This window comes from Aulonocara stuartgranti (genome assembly GCF_965226115.1).
Source record: "Aulonocara stuartgranti genome assembly, chromosome: 1".
Classification (NCBI taxonomy): domain Eukaryota; kingdom Metazoa; phylum Chordata; class Actinopteri; order Cichliformes; family Cichlidae; genus Aulonocara; species Aulonocara stuartgranti.
Window position 1 is genome coordinate 3,430,348 of NC_138939.1, and position 27,860 is coordinate 3,458,207.

At 42.2% G+C, this 27,860-nt stretch overlaps 1 protein-coding gene across 2 annotated transcripts; it reads right to left on the reverse strand.

The window, feature by feature from the left end:
* Positions 1 to 380: 380 nt before the first annotated feature.
* Positions 381 to 27,466, reverse strand: hsd11b2 (hydroxysteroid (11-beta) dehydrogenase 2). Of its 2 annotated transcripts, XM_082533916.1 has the most exons (6): positions 22,954 to 23,004; positions 12,016 to 12,115; positions 10,112 to 10,324; positions 7,007 to 7,192; positions 5,777 to 5,914; positions 381 to 3,307 (listed from the first exon to the last, which is right to left on the reverse strand). In XM_082533916.1, exons 1-6 carry the CDS (start codon positions 22,987 to 22,989, stop codon positions 2,904 to 2,906), a joined length of 1,077 nt encoding a protein of 358 aa, XP_082390042.1. In that variant the 5' UTR covers positions 22,990 to 23,004; the 3' UTR covers positions 381 to 2,903. The 2 variants fall into 2 exon arrangements, with proteins under 2 accessions (XP_082390042.1, XP_082390041.1); XM_082533915.1 differs by lacking the exons at positions 12,016 to 12,115; positions 22,954 to 23,004 and adding an exon at positions 26,933 to 27,466.
* Between the last annotated feature and the right edge of the window lie 394 nt (positions 27,467 to 27,860).

Consider the following 27,860-nt stretch of genomic DNA (forward strand, 5'->3'; position numbering starts at 1 on the left):
ATCCATTATTATTAATGGTATGGAAGTAGAGGAAGTTAAGTTTGAATTATCTGACAGTTTTGTTTCGCTTAATGTGCCTTATAATCCTTTGACGTCGACACCGTTATGTTTGTTGTCTTCTGCTGGCAAAGATTTATGTAAATTTGACAAGCTGAACGCATTCTGTACTGTACAGGAGACACAGCACGAGATTGATTGAAAATGGTCTACAGCCAATCAGGACGCAGAGCACAATGCGCTGTAAAAAAAACAACAACTCCCAAACCTAACCAAAAAAACAGAGAAAATTGCACCGTCGTGATATAGGGAGGGACCACTGTGTACTGTTCTAGAGGGGATATCTTCATATTTCTACACAAATTCACAAATCGCCGCAAAGGTAGAAGTCTGAAAAGCCAACTTTATTTCTATTACAGAATCAACCAAGTGAACGTTTTACATCATGTTTTTTTTTTTTTAGTTTTCTTAAATTTTTTTTATAAAAAGAAACAAAGTCACAATTTGAATGGTGATAAAAGAAAAGATGCCATAAATAGTTTGATTCGAAATGGGCTGAGAAACAAAACAAACACACAAATAGACAGAACAAAAAACACAAAATGAAAAAACTCGGGGATGTTTTTGGAGGTGAGTCTGATGAGAGACAGGCTGTTTCCAACCACAGAAACACAACACCCTGAACATGTGCACAAAAGTTTGTTTTTTAGCTATGTAGTGTCTGCATGACTCATAGCAACACCCCAGCATATAATACCATATCTGCTCTGTACATGTGTTGTATAAAGTTTTGAGGTTTGAATTGTTGCATTTACAACAGCAGAAAAAAACTGCTACATGATTTATTGATCCATGTTTATACATTTAATCAAAGAGACAATGACGACACAGGGTGAAGAAACAAAGATCCTGAAGATGAAGTCGGCATTTAGTGAGAGAAACCAGCAGGCTGTCCTGCGAGAAAACAGCATGTTTCTTTCTAGTTTCCATGAGAATAACAGAAACGTGTCTGTGGCTCACTGTCAAGAACCAAAATGTAGCTGGATCATCTGGATTTCAGAGGCTAAAAAGATCAAAATTAAGTTTAAGCTCAACTATCTACATTCATCACCAGAGTTAGTTGTGCTTTTATTTCGAAGGCGAAATGCAAACAGGAAGTCTGATAACCATGTTTGGCGTTGATGAGCAAACTTCTCAAGCCAAAATCAGATAATAAAGTCACTGTGTTTTGGTTTTGCATATAAAATGAAACCAAAATACGTCAAACTGAAAGCGTGATTTTGTTTTGAAATTATTTTGCCTCAATTTGCTTCCTGCAGAAAATACCCGGACCCCAGAGATCACAAGTGTAAGTAAAGTCTTTAAATACCTGAAGAAGAATATGTTTCTCTCTGATGCAGGTGGATGGACGCAGCACTGCAGCAGCTCATTTCACTGTTTGTTCCCTTTTTACTCCTTTTTTCTTTTGTTTTTTCACAGAAGGCCAAAGATTTTAGCAAAAATTAGACAAAAGTTTCATTCAGTATTTCTACACGCTGTTATTTAATGCAAAAATCCCAAATGATTCCTGACTGTGCCATGACTAACGATTCATGTATGTAATGAATTTACTGTGACGCAGTTCTTTGTGCCTCACTAAAAAGTGTTTATGACTTAGATGGTAAATGGTAAATGGCCTGTATTTATATAGCGCCTTACTAGTCCCTAAGGACCCCAAAGCGCTTTACATATCCAGTCATCCACCCATTCACACACACATTCGCACACTGGTGATGGCAAGCTACATTATAACCACAGCCACCCTGGGGCGCACTGACAGAGGCGACTTAGAGACGATGGAACATCAGGAACCATAAATGAGGGCCTGCAAATAATGAAATCTGCTTCTAATAAGGGCCTCTGACTTGTTGTCAGTTGACTCTGTTGAGCAAAGACACAGTATTCAGCAGGTGTGTTCTCATTCTACCAGTTTCTGTACTGAATATAAACGTGGAGCTGGCCGGACGAGATTTGAGTTACAGATCTGAGGTTTCCCTTAGATTTTTAACTTTGACTTTGTAACTTGCTGCTTTAAGATGCTCACAGGTGGCTTGACTCAGCTGTGATGTTGCTCTGGCCCGGACACAAATGTCAGATTTGGCTCTTTTTTTTGTGCGTTAATTTTGGCTGAACATCAGGTTCAGGTAGCAGCATCAGTCGAATCAGTGTGGGGCCAGACCTGACATCCGGAGATGGACCAGACCAGTGTTTGATTTGTTAAACTCCAGAGCGATAGTCAGTAAAAGCTCCTTTAGACAGCAAGAAAACTGTTGTTGCTGGGGTTTTTGAGAATTTATAATAATCTGCAGTCTTTGAATCAGGCATATAATTTGATTCAACACGGGACGAGTCGTGCTGAGTCAGTAGATTTTATGTCATCTAGCTTAGTCTCAATCTAAGAATCACACTGACTGTTGATGGGTTGATAGAAAATTAACTTTTTATTATGATTATGAAGCTAAATAATTTAATATGATGTAGGTGATAAAAATTGATATCTTTCTGCAAACGATATTTTTGTATGGCTGTGCTGGTGTTGGTTTAATGAGCTGCTGTAGTGTTTGCTTCCACCTGCAAAGCTGCTTTCTATGTGATAAAGGCACATGACATCAGTGTGATCCTTCCGGTGTTTATTCAGTACAGCTGGCAGAGGTGAAGGTGTCCCGTGATCGGCCTGTGGTTGCATCTGCCGAACCCCACCCCCTGACCTCCCCATGCAGGCCAGACATTACAGAGACAAACAGAAACCATTTTGGTGCATCTCAATGTTCCCTTCAACATTTTAAAAAACATAAAACGACAGCTCTATGAGTGTGTTACAGAAGTGGTCCTCTATCTGCAGGATAATACCCTCTGTGTTGACTGTCTCACATCTGCTGTAGCTTCTCCTCATTGTTGTTGTTATGAAGGCTGAGGTTCAGATCAAAGGCTGACTGCTTCCTCAGAGCGCGCGGGATCACATTCTTCTTCAAAAACCTTTTCTTCAGAAAGTTGTTGCTCATGCTGTAAGGAAAGTAGGTGTGGAGGAAGTACATGAGGCTCAAGCCAGAGCCTGCAAAGTAACGCGGCTGAGGCTGCGGAGCCAGCAGCGCCTGCACGATGGTGTCAACAACAGGCTGGAGGTTGGTGGTGGTGTGTTTGGCAAAGGTCTGGAACAGATCCTTGGTCTCGGTCACGTACTCCTCACCGTAGTCCTCAAGCAACGCCGGGGACAGATTCTGCAGCAGATGCTTGTGCTGTTTCTCCCAGTAGGCGGAGTTACTGGACTGAGCTGCAGACAGAAGAGGGCAGTGTTACCATAGCAACATCAATGACACCAAACCCCAATATTGCTTGCTTTTTAACTTCGACATTTAAAGTGAAAATCCATTTTAGGCCTTCGGTGTGTAGTTTTTTAGGTTTAGAATCAGCATCTCTGCTTCACATGCAGGTTTAATTTCAACAAAAGGGACGGCTGTAGCTGCCTGCACAGAATCAGCAGCTTTTGACACTTCACTGCCTCAGTGTGAGCCTTGACTCAGCTGCGGACTGGCTGTTTAACTGTTGAACATGGTGTCAGCAGGTCTTGGAAAGTTCAAGTTGAAGAGTGGGATAAGAAGCTTAAATGCAAACCTGTTTCTTCAGGATTAAAGAGTAAACAGATGGAAAGTGAGCCAGCTCGGTGTTTACATCCCTGTCATCACCACAGCCGGCGTGATGGGAACTCCTCTCTGTGGTTCTTTTGCTGTCCTACGTTTTCCTGTTTGAAGCTGCTGTTTGCTTTTATTGTTTTTGTGAGGACCCAGGAGGACTAGAATAGTTTTGGTCACACTGCAGTGGTAAACATTACAACCTGTTTTTATTACAGCTGAGTGCAAGTGGACTTTTAAAAGCTTTTTTCACTGTTTAAAGATTTTCTTTTACCTTCAGACCAATAAGAAACACATTTCACTCTAATGTGTGATAATAAAGTGTACAAAAGTAATTTAGAGTTTAGGGTTAAAGCTGATCCCATCACTGCCTGGCAAACACTGGTAAGCTATTAACGAGGGGTTTTCCTGGAGGAGACTAACTTTCTTTTACTGCAGTCTTCACTGGTTTGTAAAGGCCTTTGAGACAGATAATCACACTGTTTTTCAAATCATATAAATAATGAAAAAAATAATCAGCGTTTGTGTGGTTTAGATCAATATTAACAGTCCTACTAGCAGCATTTAAGTATTTAATTTTTATTTTCCAAAATGCACTTTCTATGCTGATGATTATGCACAAGTTGCAACTTGCTTTTTGTTACTGCCAAACAATTTATTTAAGATTTGTCAATTTCTTATAGAAGCATAGGAAGAAAATTAGATATTTCATGCTTTTTAAATGTTTATGAAAAAATGATAAATAGCTTTGACATAACATTGAATTAGATCCCTTTACAAAGTCATTAAGACTGCTAAAGATTAGAAAGCGTAATTTAATTGCATGGAGCAATGCGTCTATTGGTTGATGCTCAGGTGTTTATTTTCTCCCAGTTTCTGCAATTTTGCATCTCAGGTTACAACAGACTCTGAGTCAGAAGAGAATAATGCACTGATAGTATAATATACTCTATTGCACAGTCAGAACTTTTAATACTTCAGGGACTTTTTATTGTCAGTACTTTAATGCGTTACTGCTAATTTTCCTAAAGTAAATTATGCAAGTACTTACTCCATCACTGGCCCGTGATTGTGAGTTAGATATTGTCTCTACATTTCAACATAATCAGGTTGTTGAGTTGTTATGTTGATCTGTCTCCTGAGCACAGCAACTGCAGGACAAAGTGAATTACTGAGGCATGCTCCCTCCCTCCCTCTAATCATATCCATCCATCCCCGAAGAGTTTCGAAATCCCAAGTCAGCGCTGAGTGTGTGCGTGTGTGAAAACAGATGGTCCATCACACATGTGTTTCTCATCACGAGCGTACTTTCCTCAGCAGGAGGGCTGTCATTGTGTTTGACATGAGGCCAAACCACAGTGTACAACTCCTGCAGGATGAGGAGTGCAGTTTATTCCCGATGGATCCGAATTAATAAAAATCTTAAGCTTATTTCTACATCTCACCTCAGCGCTTAGCGAGCCCTTCGTCACAACTTGTCATCTTCTCTGGAAGGTTTGGCAGCCAAACAAATGTTTTCATATTCCACTCATCACTTTTACTTTTTGAACCAGAATGTGGAACAGTTTTTAAAATTTTTTTACTTTAGTTTTTTACAGATTTCTTGGTCTGTCAATATTACAGAAAATTATTTGATAAGAATATGAAGTGATGTGAATAGTACGAGTTGGTTTTGAAAACAATGAATAAATCTAATTCTCTGGTTGGTACCATTAAACGAAGCTATTAAAAATACTACAGTTTAACTTAAAAAAGTGTCAAATAAAGTTTCTTTTAGTTTCCCGTGTCTAGTTTTATAATGCAGTAACAACAGATTTATTTCGTTTGATTAAAGCTTCTAACTGGAAAATGAAAATATTGGATGACCGTTGATTGAGCCTTGTGGAACTCCTACATCTTATCACATTTCATATAAAAATAACAATTTGTTTCCGTTGACTATTGTGCCTTAGTAGGTCCGAATACCAGCATGACATAAATCATTCATGCAGGTTTTTAATTGACTGAATGCAGCCAATGACCCAACTACTCTGTTTGACCTCAAATCTCTGCTCATTCCTCTGTAAACTGTGGTGAGTTGAGGTGTCCAGGGTACTGTTTGGTACTGGTACCTGTCCTGTATGAGGATGGCAGGATGGTGGACACTTGGACTCCCCAGGGCTCCAGCTCATGTCTCAGAGTCTCAGTGATGAGGTTCAGAGCTGCTTTAGATGCTCCATATGCTGCCAGGCAGGGAAATGGCTGGTCACCTAGAAGCACGGGTAAAGTGTCAGCATGACCTCTTTCATGTAGTAAGATTAAGGCTAAATACTCTACAAAAGAATTGGTCATTTTCTTCTTTGTTTGTTCTGCTGCTGTGCAGCTGCCTTCACCCACAGAACCAGACCAAATGAGCCCTAAAGTGCTTTCTTTCCTTCCTGTTTTTTAAACCTTCACTTGAACTAACTTACGCAGGTTAATTTGTCAGAGTATTCATCCACTGGTGCGCAACGCCTGCACTTACTCAGGTACTAATTCAGAAAACCCTCCAGCCTTTCTCACAACAGTGCTCATAAGACATAATAAACAAACCATCAAAGTAACTTGTGATTCAAGTTACAGATCTACCAGATGAAAAAATGAAAAAAGTGGGTCTTGCTTCTGAGTTGTGGTCAAAGAACCACGTCAGTTCACTTTGCTGGATCCAACTGGACTAAAAATTTGACATAAAAAACTAAACTAAGAAAATGTAACTAGTGGAATTTTTATTAAACTGAATCAACAAAATGCAAAAAGCTGATCAGGGAAGAAATTCTTAAATAAATTTGTACATTATGGTCAAAATTAACTATAACATTTCTTCCGTAGGCACAGTAGCCAAATTAGCTTTGTTATAACAGCATATATTAGTCTCATTAAGTCCACTCTTGGATATCCTGGTTATTCATTTCTGTGTTAGATGTAACAATGTGAGTCTAAGAAAGAGGACGATATATATCTTCTGCAGATGTGTTTAGTGTTTTTAGGGCCCAGAGCATGAACTGTTCCCTTTCCACCTCACCACATACAGAGAAAATGTTAAACTCTGTCTTACAGTCTAACCAACAGCAGATGTCAGTGGAAGCTGCTGAGCTCATTAACTGCACCTGGGGATGAACCTTTCTGATTGATTTGGTTGCACTGTGGTGTTTTGGCATGATAACAGAGTCGAGTTGGACAAACGGCCGGCAGCAGCGCTGTTTGTTTGCTTTGGCTGTTTGAAGGCAACAGTTTAAGTGTGGCTCACTCACTTTGGAGCACTCACGTAAGATTTATCACAGCATCTTTGTATGTGTGTGTGTGTGAACGTCTCAGACACACACCGGCGGGACTGGAGATGGTCACAATGCGTCCCTTGGTCTGTCGCAGCAGCGGCAAGAAGGCCTTGGTGATGCTCAGCGTGCCGAAGAAATTGACCTCCATGCACCCACGGTAGTTGGACATCAGCGACAGCTCGACTTCTCCGAAGTTCACACACACGCCGGCGTTATTCACCAAAGCCCACAGACCTGCAAAGACAAACCAACGCACGGCAGAGGTTAGGAAATGTGGTGTGTTGACACAGACACATGAAAGCACTAATGGTAAAACAGATGGCTTGTGTGCCAGAGGACAACAAAAAGGCGAATTTAATAGTTACTGACATGACAGGATACATTTAATTAATTACAGCGTTTCGGATTTGATTGTGAAAAATCTTTTTTAGTAGATGCTGACCTTTGGTATTCAAATGAATAAAGAGTTTGACTTTAGTATTATTTCTTGCTACTTAAGTGAAACTTAAGGTAATTGCACTCCAAGTATTTGATGCTATTTTGTATTTTACACACATATTTGCGCACAAATACTGTGAAATAATGTGAACCATTCTAATTGTTTTAGTTTTAATTATCGAGCTGACTGACAGAACTTTAAAATTTAAATCATCTTCTGTACCTTACTTTTGAAGAATTTGGGTATATTTGAATAAATAAGTCATTACTTTTCTAATGATGGACCATGTTTCTTCTGTGGTGAGAGTCTGAGTACTTTTGATTGATCTCTTGGATTCACAGCGAACATGTGGAGGCCTGGTGTGTTTTCTCAGAACTTTTATGTAACATTTGTTCCGCAGACCCTCAGACTGCCAACACATTCAGCTGTAGTACACCAACAACTCTCTCTCTCGCTCTGCTGGTGTAAATAAGCCTCACTCGTCCTCATCTGAAGCGGCTGTCCCAGAATCACAGTGTTTGTTTCGGGGGCCGCTGTGGGAACTTTGTTTAGGTCTGAGCTGATGAATGATAAGCAGGCAAACAACAGGCCAAACTTTGACTCTGGGTCAGCGGTAAAAAGGTCAAACATAAAGTTTCCAAACCAGAAGGCAGCAGTTCATGTTCTGTGAACTGGAACTGGAGGTGACCTTCGGATAAAACTAAAATTGTAAAACCGAAGCTGCTTGAAATAAGCTGCAGTAAAGAATTTTATTGTGAAAGGCAACCTTAATGTGTCTTTGTGGTTATTAATGAACACTTATTACCACTCTAAGAGTCCTTATGTAAGGCAGACATCCCCACAGAGCCCTCTCTTGGAGTGATCTTTGGGTTCCCTCCCTGGTCAAGGACTATCTTGCTCAATCACTAGTTTTGTCTGATAGCCAGATCTATGAAGAGGCACTCCAGCTTTCTTTTCTTTGGCTTCTGGGAACACTTGAGGCTTTAAATAGAGTGTTTTATCCTCACCATAATCTCTGCTTATCAATGTTTTATTGCATAATCAGGTGTGTAGCCTTCTAAACTTTGTCCAATGAGCTTCAGGACATCTTAATGGCAATTCAAGCAAACAGAATGCAGAAGATGGGCGTTTGGTGCCAGAACAAAGAATTCGTTTCTAAATGAGACATTTAATAGATTTGCAGGATTTTCTAAAAGTATGTTTTTATTTTCTCATAGCTGGGAAATTTTATGGAAAAACTACAACTCGATTGATCTTCAATTAAAATAAAGCAAGAGGGGATTCTTTCTGAATCTTTTTCTGAATCCGCTCTTAGAAATCTCCAAGCAAACCACACAACAGTTTCATGATTTATGTCTCGCAGGGAGGCGAATCCTTACAGTGTGACTGTGGCCAAATCCATGTCCCAACAACACGAATAAAAAAGTGCACACTCATGCAAGGACATAAACCACACGCGCAGTTCCAGCGTGTGTTTAAGTGACCTTTCCTTCCAGATATTTTATTACATCCACACACGCACACACACTGTGTGTATCCTTAAATGACTGGGACATGAAGCCAGCGGTCTAAGATGTCTAATTACAAAGCCAGTGGGTGCTGCAGGGCTGAGCCAATCACAGACTGAATCAACACTCTGATATCTGTGTGTGAAATATGAGACACCTGCACAACACCTCTCGAACAGTCCTCCACTCGCAAAGCAGTCCGAGCCATTTGCAGTGGTTTTGCTGCCTGAGCGCCTCCTCTGCCACTGTGATTTCCTAGAAGGCTGTTGGACAAACTCCACCACACATTCCTGTGCATCGCTGCACGCTCTGAACCAGCACGCTGTGCAGAATCAGCCGACCATTTAAAGGAGCAGTCCAGCATTTACCGGTGCTCATAAATCTCTCTCCCTTCGAACCTTGATCTTGTGAAGTTCACCAGAAGCTCAGCAGGTGATTAAACTTTATCACACCGGCGTGTCAAGTCACAAGTTAACTGACAGGCCACCTCGCTGCGGTAAACCCCACATACACCTGTTCCCTGCAGATTGCTGTTGTTTTTCTGAACTCCTTCCTGTTCCAGTTTTGTTTAACCCTTAACTGCCCGGTGACTTCATTCATAATCACTCAGCTCCCTGCAGTCAAGATGTCACTAATTTAGTGTTGCTAATGTTGATGGAGCCGCTTTGAAGTTTAGTTCTTTGTATTTTTTTAATACCCAAGACTTTTGATGATAACAGGTCAACAGGTGAAGATGTACTTGAAGCTGCTGACGATTTCGTCAGAACATTTCAAACGAAATCCAGAAAGATACTCAGAGATTATTTTTTATGCTCTATCGACATCTGGACTGCAGAGATTTGTTCTTTTTATGGGGTCCAAAAGTTTTATTTCAGCTTTTAAGTTCAATAAATAATCTGTCCTTTGTCAAACATACTTTGAACCATATAAAATATATTAAAAGTAAAACTTGGCATCATTCCTGTTTTCTTTGGATCTACTTCTAAAACAGTTTGGAGAAGACTACACGAGCCATTTCAGATGTCAAACTCGTGCTGAGATTTAAATGTTACATCTCAAACCGCAGTCATAAGAACACGCGATCATCCTAACTTGTGACCCTGAAACACTTGATAAATGTGGCGGTAGCTCCATTAAATCCATTAAGCCTAATCCTAGCTGGTTTGTCTGGTATGAACAGACTCAGAAAAAGCAGTTCGTCTTTACCTTTGAGCCCCAGTTTGGCTTTGGTGTCCAGCAAGGCCTGTTGCACTTGTTGTGGCTGGGTGATGTCCACCTGGAGGAGGGTGAGGCGGTGTGAGCAGGTCCTCTGCAGCTCCTTGGCTCCGTCTCCATTCAGATCCAACACTGTGGCGAACACTTCAAAGCCCAGGGAGTCCAGATGTTTAGCCGTTGCATTCCCAAAGCCAGAGTCGCAGCCTGCAGGGACAGAGCGAGCATTTTTTTCAAGTTCATGTCTCTTTACTAGAGAGATACTCCCATACAGCTTATGACAAAATTTGATCCGAAGTGATTGATGGCCCTAATCATAACCTTTTGACCTCCCCCCTCCCCCCTCCGGAAGCGCGCCATCTGTCGCTAAGCGTGTCGAATTGTGAAGGACTGTTTACGTCTCAGCGCTATTGTGAATGCCGACGAGACATTTCCGGCGTTTCTTACTTCAAGTTAAAAGCTTTGAAATGGTGATTCAGCTTGATGCTTTTATTGTGAGGGAACTATCGGAGATGCAAGTTTACAGAACTTCTTTTTTTTTTTTTTTCTTTTGTCCTCAGCGCGGGTGAAAAAACTCGGGCTGCACGTAACCGAAGCTGCTCACTGCAAAGGTCGGTGCTGGTAACCAGAACACGGAGGGCCCCCTCCACTGACTCATACAACTTTTTTTTGTCGTGTAGTCGTCGCCACAAACCAAAAAAAACAAAACAAAACATCTACAGCTTATACAAATTTAAATTACATACATACATTTAAATCCTACACTCCTCTTGCAGGATTGAGTAAATAGTTCGTACGTGCATGCGTGCATGGATGTTTTATGGTATTTGTGTTCTTGTGTGTGAGGCTGCGTGTGCATGTGTGTGATGTGGACTCAGTAGGATTTCTTTTGTGGTTTTTTGTATGTCTGGCTGGAGTCGTGCAGGGAACAGACAGGGTTGAAGAAGAGGTGGAGCAAGAAATGTTCTAGACAGTATTGCTAAGAGCAACGTGTTCTTTCTTCTGAAAATCTGAAAATCTTTTTAGGATCTCAGGATGGCCTGTGCACACGGACAGCTGTTTTCAACTGTGATGAACCCTGTCACTCCATTATCCCACTGTGCAAGACTAGTTTCTTGCACGTTAAATGCTGTAAACATGCACGTTTCAGTCAGCACAGGAGAACTACATTTAAAGCACGATGTCAGCATCATCGGGAACATTATGAATCTCACAATCTTCAGAGACTAAAGATTGCTCAGTATCCCTGGTACCAAGTACCAAATATGTACCGAGTTCTGTCACTCTGATGGTTGATTGAGCAGAAGGGCTGGAAGATGCCATTTTCATGGAGAATTTCAAGCCCAACAGATGGGAATTACCGTTCTTTTCCAAAGTTACAGCTGCTAGAGACGCAGTGGCCAACTCTACGGTTTTTGAAAATAGCTGCCACACCTACCCGCACCCTTTAAGATCAACCCACTTCCAGACCACGCCCTCTTCTGTTATTTAAAAAGAAGACCGCTGTCTCATTCCTTCAAACCTTTATTTATTTATTTTTTTTTTAGCTCAAAAACAGAGAGAAGTATGGCCTCTACAGCCCTGCGCCACCCTGTGGAGGAGGAGGAAAGTTCTGCGGACGAGGGCACAATATTACCTGACACGTCCGGTTACTATCGACCCTTGGAAAAGCAGCAGCAAGCGGACGAGCTTGACGGTTGGGCATCTTCTTTGTTCATCGATATCGTGAAAACTGCTGTGTATCATCTTGTCAACCTCGTAATCAACAAGTACCTCACTGACACATGCAACGGTTGTATGTCCGATCAACCCCACCAGAAACAGCACGAGTGTTCGCGAGTGTTGGAGGATGACTTTTACGCTGAAAATTATTACAGCATCAGAAAAAGACTCCTCACCCCTCGTTTCATTCCATCCATTCATCGGCTGCTGATTGCTCGCCACATCAAAATGGACGACGTCAAAGTCTGCATGGTGGCGGAAACTCTCTTGCACGAACTGAAATCGGAAAGGAAAGTCTTTGACGCCATCGCCGAGGCATACCACAATCTGGTAGGGTTGGACATGGTGAAAATCAGACAGCTACGGTTGGTCGCAGAGTTTTACAAAGGGGGCTGCTAATTTTTTCTCTGACAGACTGATTTTTTCATTCTTAGAACGTGTAACCAGCATTTTACCAAACAATGTATTCTACATATAGTGCATTTAAAAAAAAAAAAATGTACCCACGTAATCGGTGATGAATTGTGAAGTTACAATTCTTTTCTGAAAAAGCATTTTTATTTTTGTATATAAATAAATGTTGATGTTGTGCTATGGGATTGTATGTTTCAATTTTACTTATAATGTGCCAAATCACTACAACAGGCGGCTCAAGGCGATGCCATCCAGAGTAAGGATCTTGTTAGCCACAGTGTTTCTAAGATTTTTACGCCCCGTTACAATAACCTTAGTTCTATCTGAACTTAGAAGCAGAAAATTAAAGCTCATTATGCGTCTAAGACATCCCGGCAGTTTAACCAATAAAAGCGGGTATCATATGCATAGCAGTGAAAATGTATGCTATGCTATGCCTTCTAAAGCGCGTATAATGTAAACAAAACTGGTCTTTGCACAGAAGCCTGTGGAGCTTCATAATTAACCTCAGTGTGTGAAGAGGACTCTCCATTTAATAATAGCTGTAATAAAATGTTCTGGCCGACGGTGTTAAACGCTGCACTTGGGTCTAGCAGGGAAGATTTCAACTTTTCAATATGAATGAAGGCTGAAAACTGATTAGATTCATGTCTGATGATCTTTTCTGTGCTTCTTCAAGTTTGTAACACCAAACATATTAAAGGATGATATAAGGTTCACAGGAAGAGTTTAATTAGACACACATTTACTATTTTCTTTATACTCTTTCTTTCTTGACATGTTTAATATGCTTACTATCAGAGGAGAAAATGACCCTTGTGTAGTTTAAAAACTTTTTATTTAATCAAACTGTAATGTTGTTGAACTCTGACGGACGTGTCTTTTAATCTTGTCAACAAATCCTTAATCACCTAAATGTGCCATTTATCATCTAGTAAAATGTTCCCTCTGCTTCTGTTGCACATCTCCCCCGACACTCTCTGCTTCACCCGTCCTGTGCAGGTGGTCCAACCCCTGCCTGCCTCCTTAAACTGGGGTGTTTAAATCTCTTTACCTCTGTTGTGAACTTCACACAAAGTTTGTGGTAACAAAATCAAACTGACGAGGATCTCGTTTGAAAAACACACACACTCACGAGACAAAATAAAAACAGACTGCTCAAAGCAAAAGCAGAGCCCTCGCAGCTGGTAGTACAAAACACAGCGACAACATGCGTATTAGATACCCTCAGTGCCAAAAGCATAAATATGAAAAAAATGGGATCACCAAGAATATCCTAAAAATGGCGATGAGGTGGGTGTTACAGTGGAAAAACAAAAAGCAGCCAAATTTTCATCTGAAAATGTTGAATTTTAGTAAAAACAATGCTCTGTAGTGTGATACTGTCGTTACAGACAAAGCAGATGTTTAAAGCCTTCGGACGCTCATTTGAAATGCACACATTCTCCTTATCAGCTGGAAACATTAAAGCCGTAAAATGACTTTTTTCGAACGGATAAAAACTATTGAACAGCAGCAATGTTGAGCCTGTACCAGAATTTGAATGTACATGTGTTGAAGGTGCGGGTCTTGTTGAATTATTAAACATACTTTCTTTAATTTTTCGAGCCACAAAAACAACAACTTTTAATTTTCTTCTGCTTGAGTCTCGGCCTCGGGTAGCTCTACTTATCATTGCTCAGTCAGTTGTCTGTTTGCGCTACTTTTTCAAGGAGCAGCGGATTATTGGTAAGGGTGACTTTATATGTTTAGCTACTTAAGTGGAAGTACTGTGGATAGTTTTACCTTACATACATAGATCTACCAGTACAGCTTCTGAGGTAACTGTTTACAAAATGTTATAATCTATCCACAAGTTCTTTGCAATTTTACATTGATAAACATTATCCTTAACACATTTGGCCCACATAAAGTGCTATGGCCATCACACTGTCATTTAGAATTGTTTAAATAACTCGTGTCTTAAGTCCTTCCATCAAACAGAAAATAAAAAAAAAAAGTCGCATGGTTCACTTTATATTTCTAACATTTTGTGATATAAAGTCGTTCATAACAAACTGAAAGGCCGGGAGTTTAAAATGCAAACCGATGGAAGCAGAAGTAGAAGACTGTAATGTCACAGAGCACACGGTGTCTATTATTGTGTAGACTTTTATAAATAAGAGCTTAATAAAGATGCTTAATTTCTTTAGAAATAAACAGGTGGCGTGATCTTTATCAAAAGTGGAGGTGACCCAGGAGTTCTTTTTTTTTTTTTTCTCTCTCTTCCCCCCCTTCTCACCGTCTCTTCTCCCCTTTGGTTTTCTTTCTTTCTCTCCCCCTCTTTCTCTCATTCATTCCCCCTGTCCTATTTGTTAAAAAAAAAAAAAAAAAAAAATGACAAAGGATGAACTGAAGCTCTGCCATCACGTAATGTCGCATACTGCTGTTTCTGATGTCATTTAGAGAAAAAAAAAAAAAAAAAAAAAAATACGACTTTGAGGCGGATATTTGTTTTACTTTATGGGCAACAGTTATTCTTGCTCGTCTCCTGTTGACAAAACTCGCCTCATGGTTGACTCTGAGGAAAAAAACTCTTTCCCCACAGAGGGGAATAAACTTATTCGAATATGAGCTTTTTTCCACTAAGGCTTATTTTATAGGGAGATGTACGAAATTATTTACCAGGTTACAAGCAATGATAATATCGGCTGTTGACTCCTCAGCGTCATCATTTTCTGTCTATTGAGAAAACCCATTGTAAAAGTAATGAAGAAAAAAACTCTACCAAGGAGCAGGCTGTGCAAAAGCTACCTCATATAGATGTTTTAATAATAATAATAATATTTTTTGGGGGGCGCGTTATAGGTTATAAGCATTGAGAAAAAACTGATATCTGCTGTCTCACTCCTCCTTGACCCGCGGTGTGTGTGTGTGTGTGTGTGTGTGTGTGTGTGTGTGTGTGTGTGTGTGTGTGTGTGTGAAACAAGATCGCCTGTCGCGGCAATTATGGTTTGTTTTTCAGTCTCTCAAAAGGAAAAGTAGTATTCACTAAGGGATATTTATTCATTTTTTACACATAGGCAGCCTGTAGGTTACAAGCGGATAGAAAGTTCTTCTTTTCATCACAAGCTATGGTGTATCTTAAAGGTTTTTTACAGCGTCTGTATTATAGGAAAATAAAATACTATTGAAATCTCTACAGGAAGTCACTCTTTATTCCCATTACAAACGCCGGTGCAGCTTAAGAAAGTAAAATTACACCCGCTATTGTAAAAAACAGAGAAAATTGTCATAATATCGAAACAGAATTCAAACTATGAGTTTGCGGAAAACTAACTGCCGCTCTGTCTCTCTATACATCACAGAATCATCTGCTGCATCACCGCTGTGCTTCAGGAACCATACCCCTCCCCTCATGCTTAGGGAACATGACGCATCAGGTCTGAAAATGACTAGACACTTCCGGAGTATTTCCGGTAGGGTCATAAGGTCCGGATCGAGGCCTTCCATAGTAAATATGCTGTATTTGAATATGTCATATTCAAAGCCTTCTTCTTTGGGAGAGCAGATCTCATCGGACACAGGAACGCTGCTGGGCTGCAGAAGGAAATCCATCTTGCGTCTGTGCCTTAGAAATTGTGACGGACTCCACCTCTCTGCTTTTTTATTCTCCTCCCCCGCTGCACTCCCTCCCTCTAAAAACTTTTTTTTCCCCAACAACAGATGGCGCGCTTCCGGAGGTTTCCCCCCTCCCTTCTCAGGATGCAATTCGACACGCTTAGCGACAGATGGCGCGCTTCCGGAGGGGGGAGGTCAAAAGGTTATGATTAGGGCCAGCGCTTACCTGCTGCTCCTTGGCAGGTAGCTCCATGCCCTCCTGGGTTTTAATTGCACCTTAGAACACATATGCATCAACACTACAATGAGCGGGTGGAGGGAGGTTTGGAGTCTTCTCCCACCCCCATTCTCTGCGGCCTGCTGGAGCGGGAGGGCTAGTAGGAGGAGTTGGCCGTCCGACTGCGGTCTGGGGTGTGGGGCCTCCCTGCTGCTGCGGAGTCGGGGTGGTCTGCCTCTCCCCACCGCAGGGAAAAGGGTAACACCACCTGGGTCTGGGTGCAATTCCCCCCTCCAGGGGCAAGGGTACCTAGACCCAGTTTGTAGAGTACGCTTGGGGAGTGTGATTGTGTGTACAGCGTCTCTTTATGTCTGTCTCCACGTTGGTTGAGTGTGGAGTGAGTGCATATGAGAGCATGAGGGTGGGAATGGATGTTTGTATCTGTGTGTGCCTGTATGTCTGTGTCTATATGTCAGGTTGGGTATCAGACGCCACCTCTCTGGGGACACCTCAGGCCCTCCAAGGTTTGGAGGCCTATCTCCACCCACCACCACTTCCCCTGCCGGTGGCGGACTCCCTCAGGTGTCGGTGTGTTGGTGGTTCTTTGTGTCTGGGGGTGGGCGTCCGGGTACACACCGGCTCACTCCTTGGCGGCCGCTTGTCGGGGCCTGGGGCCTGGGGCTCGCTCGGGCCCCTTTGGAGGTGGGGTGCCCCCGGCCTCTCGGCCTAGGGCTCGGTCACTCAGGCACAGCTGGGGGCCGGCGGAGCTCACGGGCGCGTCACTGCAACTCCCCCTGACTTCTGCTCCGCGGCTGCTGGGCGAGCCCTCATCTGGGACTCTCCTCAGCTCTTACTGGAACAGTGGCGCGGCTGCCCCTCTGTTGGTCTTCCATGGTCTCTTGTGTTCTGGGGGCCTCTGGATGTCTGGAGTTTTGATCTCCTCCATACCCGCTTCACACCCTGGAGGACGGGGCTGTGGCCCCCCCACACTCCCTAGCAGATCATTACATGAAGAAACCTTTGGAATGCAAGCATGCTGATCCACACAGGTATGCACACATGGGTATTCACAGACGCGGACTAAAGCTTTCTTGGCTGCTGCCTCAAAGCACACTGTGCGCTGTCTATCTTGCGTGCTGCACAATATCGTTTATTACTTAGTAAATACTGATATCTATGACTAGCTAGTTTATTGTGATGGTGCTTTGTTTTCTCTATTATTATGTTGCTCTTTGTTGTTTGCTGTCTCCTCTGTTTGTTTTTGTTTGTTTGTTTGTTTTTTTTTTTTCTCCATACAGGTGACCCAGGAGTTTTTTTTTTTTTTTTTTGTCTCTCTTCCCCCCCCTTCTCACCGTCTCTTCTCCCCTTTGGTTTTCTTTCTTTCTCTCCCCCTCTCTCTCTCATTCATTCCCCCTGTCGTATTTATTAAAAAAAAAAAAAAAAAAAAAAATGACAAAGGATGAACTGAAGCTCTGCCATCACGTAATGTCGCATACTGCTGTTTCTGATGTCATTTAGAAAAAAAAAAAAAAAAAAAAAAAAAAAAGATTAGGGCCATCAATCACTTCGGATCAAATTTTGTCATAAGCTGTATGGGAGTATCTCTCTTTTACTGTTAACGTCAAGCTGCAGAGCCAACGAAAAAGAAAACGAGATGCACTTGTCTTTGCCTCTGAAGAAAAAAAGAAAGCAAACACTGGTTTTGGTTTATGTGACTTTGACTCCAAAAAGTTGCTTTATATAAATCATATATACCTATGTTATAAATACATGATACTTTCAGCAAAATATCACACAGTGTTCTAGCACAATATCTAATCTGGGACTCTAGTCACGCAGCTCATGGCCCCCGAACCAGAACCTTCATCTGTTAACTGTTCTTGTTGGAAACACAAAACATTACAAAACAGGCAAAATGACCACTCAGACGCTTACAGAGAAACACGTGTGAGACACCGCCGCCAGGTTAGGGATAAGTTTTCATGTCTTGTGTCTGACAGTCTGTTCCTGACTCCAGGCTCCACCTGTACTACCTGCAGCATTATGACGGCTTCCTGGTTCTGCTCAGATCCTGTTTCAGGTCCTGAAAAGTACCTAAACCTGCACAAAAGAGCTTTTGTTGGCTCAGCCACAGGCAAGAGTCTGGGTGTGAACCTGGTTTCTGGTGTCACAGCATTGCACCCTGCACTTCCTCCATCCAGTCCTTCAGGTGTAGCTCACAAATGCAGAGTTTTCATTTCGAACAGAATCTGACAAAAGATCGACTCAAACACAAAGTTCTTTGTTAATGCGTGAACCTAATCATTACACAATAATCTTACTGTTATCTGGGCTAAGATTAGGCATTAACACATGCATGGTGTGAAAGGAGTTTTCAGCCTTGGCAGAGGCATGCGGTCTCAGACGCTCTTGGAACTGTTTCACTGCATTTTTAAACTAAGTAATTAGTCAATAATAATTAACAGATTCCTGAATTCCTTCATTCCCTGATCAGTGGAGCGAGCTGTTATTTTTCCTCAAACTTTATGAGGAACCAACCGCAGAGCCGTTGTGTTCACACACCCACATATGTTCCTCCAGCAGGACTGCAGTGTCCCTCAGAAACAGCCACCGTGGGGATCTGTCACGTACCCCGCAGCTCGCCCAGTTTCCCAGAAGTCCTGGTCCTACAACCTGATCCACAGCGGTACTCGCTGTTCTGTTTGTTCTTTTGTGCAGCGGGTGTCTGAAAGAGCTCTGCTGGCGAGAGTGTCGAGGCGTTGGCAAGTTGTTTCTATCCGTGTCCTTGGAGGATTTCCAGAGTCACGTCCTGAGAAAAAAGCCGCTGAGTGAGAGTGAAATAAATACCTCAGCTCTGCTCCACGCTGCAGAAACACCTGATTCATAGCTGCAAACGCTTTCTGCTGAGTTCCACTTGCTGTTCAACTGCCAGGATATTTTGAGCTGTGCTTTGTTATTGTGAGCAGCTTGATATCTGATAACAGAGGGGAATGTGGGGAGGGGGAGCCGGTTTCATGCTGTGATGTCTTTTAGCTCTCAGACTCAAACAAAATTGACATAAGGCCAGGAGACCAGCTCTTGAGTCTTGAGTCAAAGGGCCACCACACACAGCCGAGGGTCTCAAAAGGAACTATACTGTGTGCAGATTTAAAGTACTTCATCTTTGTTGTTTTTTGGTGAAATTCTGAATTCATCCAATTTGTTTTCCCCCCTAAAGAGCATTTTCATCTCAAAGAGCAGAGAAGAAAAGCACGCCTGTTAATGCGCTGGTCTATCCTCGGTATACCGAGTGTGTGACTGCAGACGCGGAAGCCTGACTAATGAAAAATTCACCACGTCATCACAGTGCTGAAAAAGCTGAGCCCAGCTTAACACTTTCTGTGTTAGCCACATCAAAGAACAAACAAGTTTGTCTGACCCTGATCCCCTTCCCCTTACATAACACAATTAATTTGATATGTCCGCTCAAATCGTCGTATGATCCTATTCATCTTCAGGTTCCCCGGGAGCTGCAGATTCTTGGTTGATGGCTAAAGGACAGCGACAGGAGAAACCACATTTACAGAAACAATAAGTCCTGTTGTTTGTTGCACCATGCTGTGGTGGAAAACGTATTTGAGATGGTTTGTTTGGTTTGCTTTGTCATGATTCGTACGTCAAGGTAGTGACACCGTTTGAGATATGATCAGGGCAAAAACGAATACGTAGGAATAAAAAAATGTTTGTGTTTGTGGTCAGAGGTTTTGAGGTGAATATGTGACTGCGGTATTGCAGAAAAGAGGCTCCAGGTCTAAAGGGGAGCAGCGCTGCAATTTATGGCTGAGGCTCTGAGAGGCTCCTGAGGTTAAGAAAACAATGTGTGCAGAGACAGAGAAGAACAAATATGAATAAGGTCGAAAAGACACTTTGTAGAGACCTAAATAACTGCATTCATCAGCTCCATCCGCACATGCAGAAACTGCCACCGACAGGAGAGCTAACTCACATAAAACCACTAAAATTTTAATTTGTTGATATTAAACTTGCACAGTGTGTGGCAAATGTTCTTCCCAAGAAAAAGACAAAAATACCACGAATCACTCATGAAGTCTGAGGTCTAAGTGATCATCAGTGAAGACCCCAACACCAGCTCGCAATCCTAAACTTAACCCTGTGGTTTGGAGAGAAGTAATAATATGTCTTTGTAAAAAGAAACAACCCCCCCCAAAAACCCTCCAACTGTTTTCCCCTTTTAATCAAGGGGAAAAGGGAAAGAAAAACGTTTTTCTTTGATTACCAAGGCAATTTTTCCTGTACTGGGGAATCTCCTTTGGTTAATATAACACCCTGCAGACAGAAAACGTTATAGGATACAAAGACTGCCATCAATCAAACGAGGTTAAAAAATGACCCCAAAAAGTTACAGATGTGGGATGAAAAAGTCAGGATTGTGATGTTACAACACTGTTAGTGAAAAAGGGTGACAGCCAATGTTTGTGCTGAACTACGAAATGTGAGCCATCGCTTAGTGTTTAGAGCTTCATGAAAAAGTTTAAAGAGGTGTGAAAGAAATGTGTCTGAGGATTTCTATTTCTCCCTTTTGCTGGACTTGGAAGGTCATGGGGGTCTATAAATCAGCTGTGAGATACACCTGGAAGTGATCAGAACTGTCGTAATATCACATTCACACCTAATATCTGTGTTCAGAGAACTTCATCGTTAACACAGGGAATAACCCAGGAATGTAACCACGAGAGTTCAAGAAACTCACAGGAGCTTCTAGGACGAGCAAACGAGAAATATGATTGGTGTCTCCGCAGAGGTTGTAGAGATGTTTAAGGGTATTTTATGAAGTTCTATGGACCATTTGGGAGAATGCAGTGGTTTCCAATCTTCTTTTAGACTTTTTGGACTAAAAGGTCTAAAGCATACTTCTGTTATGATTCACAGAGAGGTTTTAAGGATCCAAGATGAAATTCTAGGGTTGCATGTTTACAAATGAAAATATTCCATGTCATCTTATCAAGATTCAGCTTGAGAAATTGAATTTGTCTGGAAACTGCACTACAGTTTAAATCTATGATTTAGCTTTCTGGGTTTGAAGACATTTTGGTTTCTGCTGACCAAGCTGACAATGAGACTCCACGTTTCACTTACTGTTCCTGTTGATGTGGAATCAGTGAACACGGTTTTTTCACTCCTTGCCTTCTGTGGTGTTTTTATGAACAAAATGCTTTTGGTGCAAACATTGAGCAATGTTTTCTAATATCCTGCTATTATTTGCCTGACTGCGTGAAAGAAAAGTTTTCTGTGCGTGAACTCGACGTGAGGACATGATGAAGGTTGCCATTGCTTCATCAATGCAATTGTCCAACTTTAAGCAGAGGTCAAGACTGCAAAGCTTGCAGAATCAAACCTTTGAATAACAAAGCCTCGGTTTCTAGACTGTTAATAAGCAGAGGCGTATTACACAAGACTTCACCCCGGATGCAGCTGCAAACAGTTTTTAAAACTTTTAAAACTCTTGACTACGACATGAGGTGAACTCTGAGTCTGCGTTTATGAAAAGGTGAACTCTGATGAACTTTCTGTTGAACCGAGTGACTGAGATGAGGGAGGAGAAACGAGGGGTGGAAGCATAAGAAAGTGCACGAGTCAAATGGGAAAGGAAAGTGAAAAATATTCCAAAAAAGGGAAACAGCACTATGAAACAAGGAAGTAAAATGTAGAAATGGAAAACAATGAAGGAAAATGGAGCACAATTGAGTAAATACAGAGAACAAGAGAGAAAAACATGAATAAAATGATGAAAGAAGACGGGCATACAAAAGAGCAAAGATCAACATTCAACATTATGCACTCCACACTGTATATAAATGCCACTTGTTTTGCACATATTCAACTCTGTATATTTTATATATTTTATTATTATTATTATTATTATTTTATTTTATTTTTTTACTATTTAATTTGTAAAAATGTGTATACACACACACACACACACACACACACACACACACACACACACACGTAGGAAAATATTTAGTATACACATCCAGAAATGCATACACTATTATATATTGTACATATATTTATTAGTTTCAGGTTGGCCATTCTTGTATTTTGCTCGTTTGTGTTGTTGTGTTTGCACATCTCTGTTGCTTGTGGGGCTCGCACACAAGAATTTCACTCGCATGTGCTGTGCCAGTGTGCCTGCACATGTGATGTGACAATAAAAAGTGATTTGATTTGATTTGATTTGAGATCGAATAAATAGAAGGAAGAAAATCTGATTACTCACAGTTAAGGGATTATAGATGTAATGTAGGTTTTGCTACAGAAATATTTTGATTGTTAGTTACTGAACGCAGCTGTTTCAACGTGGAGAAAGTGGTTTGATGAAATGTGTAGTTTAGACATTCATGCTTCTGATACAAATGTGTCTAACAGAACCAAGTTTGTTTTTAGCTGTGTTTGTCTGTCAACAGGATCAAATTTCATCAGACTTGGAGAGACGAAGCCCGAGCAATGAAAGAAACCATTACATTTTGGTGGGCTTCTGGCAAGATGGTGCTTTGGACTTAGTAGAGGACTGGGATTTGTCTAGGCCAGGGGTGGGCAACTCCAGGCCACGAGGGCCGCTGTCCCTGCAGATTTTAGATGTGTCCTTGAACCAACACAGCTGATTTAAATGGCTAAATTAGCTCCTCAACATGTCCTGAAGTTCTCTAGAGGCCTGGTAACGAATGAATCATGTGATTCAGGTGTGTTGACCCAAGGTGAGATCTAAAACCTGCCGGGTACCGGCCCTCGACGCCTGGAATTGCCCACCCCTGGTCTAGGCCATCTCCTGCAGGAGACTACTGCAGGCGTTTTAGAAAACCTTAGATTCTCATCAACTTACCATCTTAAGGTGTCCGTCATCAGCAGTTCTGACCATGACTCCCTTCCCTCCCTCTGAAAGAGTCTAAAGGCTCTGAGAGGTTTCCTTAACACGTTGGCAGGACATCAACCTGCAGCGCTGCCCAGTCACCGAGCCCTGTGACTTCAGCCCTCATCCTTTGAAGAATGTGGCTCTGTTTAGAACAAATCAACTTGCTTTCTAAGAGGTTTACTGCAGCCTTTTGTTCCACCCTCTGCTCTTATTTCCAAAATGACCAAACGTTGACCCTAACAGTTTTCGGCAGAGCCAATTAAGAACGATCTGTTGGTTGAGATCTGGGATCTGGACCAGCTTTAAATCTCCTCGTAGATATTTCCCCTTCTACTGGGTTGAAGCCAATGTTCAAAGGGCCACGTAAGTGAGAGAGCTTTCAGGCTGTAATCAGATCTCAAATAAAGCTCCGCACCGTATCTGCGTGAAGTACTTGATAGTAGGATAACGTGGTTGGTGTGCAAAGATGTGAGGCTGTATCTTGTAAAGGCCATGTGTGCTGTGGTGATCTTCATGCATGCTCGTGTGTGTCTTAGGGATTTATGTCTTGCCATGTCAACAGACCATCTCCTGAAGCCCTACAGCTCCGGTGTCAGACCGCTTAGTCTGCAGGATATGTTTGTTCTGGTTTGGGATTACTTTGAATCTGTGCCATGGCGGATGTGTACAATCAGACTAGTACAGACGTGAGAATCTGACTTTTTAGCTGTTAGAGGAACACGTAATATTTTATTCATTGATCTATTAAATCCACAGACCAACTAATTGGTTTAAGAGTTTTGGCTGTTTCATTGCTATTAGAGGTAGTCTTTTGGTGAGTAGTCAGAGTATTGTTTTAGTTCATCTCATTGCTCCTGCTATTGCTGTTTAATACCCCATCATCCTTTCACCCTAAAGGTGTCGTCTCATTTGAGTTTGTTCATGCAGACTTCTGCTCCTCCAGTATCCTACCATCATTTGTGCCTGTAGGGTAAGTAATACTGGAGACAAACGTTGTGCCAGTTCATCCAGACATTTCACTCTTAACGAGAGAAGTGGACTGACTGACACCGAGACCAGTTTATGGCTAACATCTGTTTTTCTAACATCTGTCTGCTGCTTGATGGATGCTGTGTGATGTGTTATACTCACTGGTGCCGGTGCAGTTTAATGCGTGAACGTGAACGGCTTTATTTGTTTAACCTAGATTTTTTTCCTCCCGTTCAAAGGAGCACTCCTTCCTGTGTGGGAGGTGAGTGGCAGAGATCTGGACCACACCTTTGTTCAAAGTGTAAAGGTGTTTGCAAACAAACTGACATCCCCACAAAGCAAGAAAATATAACAGGAAATACGGGCCAATCCTGTGCAGCTGAATGACATTTCACTTTGTTTGGGATGATAATAATTAACATAACTTTTATTTGTTTGAAAAATACACAGAAAACCTCCCAAGACGCATTTTACCTGTGTGTATTTATGTAATTGCTCCAGTATTTGGGTTTTTGATCGTGCGCAGCTTACAGGAAACATCCATCCATCCATTCGCTTCCGCTTGTCCTTTTCAGGGTCGCGGGGGGCGCTGGAGCCTATCCCAGCTGTCATAGGGCGAGAGGCGGGGTACACCCTGGACAGGTCGCCAGTCTGTCGCAGGGCCAACACACAGAGACAGACAACCATTCGCACTGACATTCACACCTAGTGGCAATTATCCAATTAACCTATCCCCACAAGCTGCATGTCTTTGGACGGTGGGAGGAAGCCGGAGTACCCGGAGGGAACCCACACAAACACATGCAAAGTCCACACAGAAAGACCCCGGCCTGATGGTGGAATTGAACTCAGGACCTTCTTGCTGTGCGGCAACAGTGCTAACCACCGTGCTGCCTTACAGGAAATATGTGCGTTGGTAATAGCCTGTTTTTTATATGTCAAAAAATCTCAGAAACTGTGTGTCATGGGAAATTATCATTACAGTAGCTGTTTGTAAAAAGTGACCGTAGCCACTGTGAAGTCTGGTTTTGAAGCTTAAGTGTTTGCAGCCAAAAGTGACTGCCAGAGGCTGGAGTGTCAGGTTATTATGTAAGCCAGGGGATAACTGCATTAAAATTCTCCATAGGCTCCAACACAGTCAGTCAAATATTAAGAAAGCTCAGCAGGCACTTAGAAGAGACATCGCCGGAACCACACCTTTAACTTTATGCCTTGATAGAATCTAATCAAGAGAGCTATAAAAAATAAACACACCCTATAATTATTTAGAAAGAAATTAGATGGATGGCAGTGAATGTCACTGGCTGCTATCGAGACTTACCATTGTCACTGTTATGAAATTGCAAATGTGACCTCTTGTTTTTTCTCCACACGCACTTTTTATCTGCTCGGATGTGATTGGTCGATAGAACTTGGGCTCCAAATTAAGAAACTTCGCGCCTATTTTCTGAGCTTAACTTCTCCAAATGTGAAGCTAGGAGAACTAAACAAGTAATAAATTAAGAAAACAACAGGTAAGGACTAATGAATAACAATGAACACCCTCTCAGTAGATCAAGGCAGATTTCATTATATTTTTTAATGTGATCTGTGTTTGACATTTACAGGGAAGCAACAGGTAATTTAACACAACGGCTGAGCGTCTTTCTGTCTCCACAGTAACGGCTGTTTCCTACCTTTCAGGGTTACCTGAGGAGCAGTTTGGGAAAGTTTCCACTATATGTGTGCTTCTACGGAGATTACAGGAGAGTACAGTTACACAAAAGCAAAGCGTGGTGTGATTAAAGTGACGCATTAATCTGTAGATCTGATTATCTCGTTAACTATGACACAAAGAGGCCTGGGCCAGCTGGATGTCAGGCAACAAAAGTGTGATTAAGGCTGCATGGAGACGGAGGTCAGCCCACACACACACACACACACACACACACACACACACACACACACACACACACACACACACACACACACACACAAACCCATGAATATAAGTCTTCTATTAGACTCACTCCACAGTGCTCAGATAACAGAGAGCGCAGCAAAAACAGTCATCTGTGATCAGCAAACACACCGCTGACGTTTCCCTTATACGCTGACTTTTATTGTGAAGGGAAATCCCATTTGACCACCACACTCCCCCACCCCCTCCCTGCAGGCGCCCATTGTGCATAAAGTTTATTCCCTGTCACACACACAAACAGAGAGCCAACACACACTGTTTTCCTTTGGGATCAGATCACCTCCTTGATCCGAGCGGTGATTCGAATGGTTTTTAAAGAGGGCTCAGTACACCGGGACCTCACCACGTCTGTGATCATTTACAGTCACACTAAAGATTACAAAACTTCTCCTTTTCACCTCTGAAAGCCTGCTCGCCTCTACCCTTCCCCTCAGAGGCTCTGTTGAAAACAGTATAATATTAAGTTTTAAGGCTGCATTTAATATTTTTCTGCTCTGCTTTTGCATGCTTGCATGAAATTCTAACTGCAAATTACAGGATCAGGGATCTTTATAAGCTTTGGGATTCCTGCCAGCTTGAGGTTTATTTTAGACAGAGAACACCGATGTACTGTAATTTCAGGACAGATTTTTCTCGGGGTAAAATAAGCATATCTTAAATTACATGCTCCTGCTGATAGATACGTTGATAAACTCAAAACAAGTTTGAGCAAAATCTGATGATGCACTTTTCAGAAATTTACAAAGTTTGCTTGTTTTCAAGCAAAGATTGTTGGTTTTCATGCTTTTGGAGCAACCAGTTCCCCATCTTCCCGACACCCAGGATCCTAAATCTGACAGAAACCCTTATCATTGAGGAGAAATTAGGAGGATTTCACCTAAAGTGCACAACTGACAACAACTAAAAAGACTGCATACACACACTGTTGTGAAAATAAGACCCAACCCAGAATAAATACACAAACGTCTGATTTCTAGTGTCGATAAAACACCCGAATGAGTGGGCAGTGCCTCCTCTTACCTGTGATGATTACGGCTTTGCCGTGGGCAGGCAGCATGGCTCGTGGCTGGCTGGTCTTGGTTGCATAGTAGATGCAGAAGGTGATGCCAAATAGCACCGGGAGCAGCATGGCCGGTAGGCAGAACGCCCACAGCCTCTCCACCAGCACGGTGGCCCCCAGCCAGGCCACCACGGTGGAGGTGGTGTTCAGGTGGGACGCCAAGATCTTCTTCATGGCTCCGCCGATGAACACAGTCACAATGGCCAGGTAAATCCAGAAGGGGAGAGTGTAGTCTTCCATCACTGAAGGAGAGTATGAGTGGCTTTTTCACCTGTTCTACCTGTCTGCCTAATTTTTACCTGTCTGTCCTTCTTTCCTGCAGCTGCAAGTTTGAAGTTTAAAGAAACAAGAGCGTGCTGTCCCCTCTGTCAGATAGTAACTCAGTCTGAGTGTGTGTCTATTTGTTGCTCTCCCTCTCTGCTGTACACACTCCCTCTCACACTCTGTGTTCTGACGAGCAGCCGGTACAGAGCTCTTCGGCTGCTTCTCTCACTCACTGTATATATAGAGATCTGCAGGGGAAGGAGGAGGGACTAAAGGCTGTAGCCCTGCATCTAATCTGCAGCCCACACACGCGCGTGCACACTCACACACACACACACACACACACACACACACACACACACACACACACACACACACACTGAGAGAGCAAGTTTGGCTCAAGAACAATCATGAGTGTGAATTACCTGATCATTTATCAAAGTTTTTATGCAATATTAACATAAAAATAAAAACAAAGCACAAACCTGACACACACACACACGGCGCGGGAAACGTCATGTCTTATATGACTTCTCTGTTTCTACTGATAATGTTTTTATGAGTTTCACAGGTCAGAATGTGACTTTGACTTGTGCAGCAGCTGATCTGAAAGCAGGAAAGCTG

Coding starts and splice junctions, on each gene's coding strand:
- hsd11b2 (XM_082533915.1), bottom strand. CDS start 27,212: ATGGAAGACTACACTCTCCCCTTCTGGATTTACCTGGCCATTGTGACT. Junction 10,325..26,932: donor CAAAGCCGTAATCATCACAG/GTAAGAGGAGGC, acceptor CTGTCCCTGCAG/GCTGCGACTCTGGCTTTGGG. Junction 3,308..5,776: donor GCCATCCTCATACAGGACAG/GTACCAGTACCA, acceptor TTCTGTCTGCAG/CTCAGTCCAGTAACTCCGCC.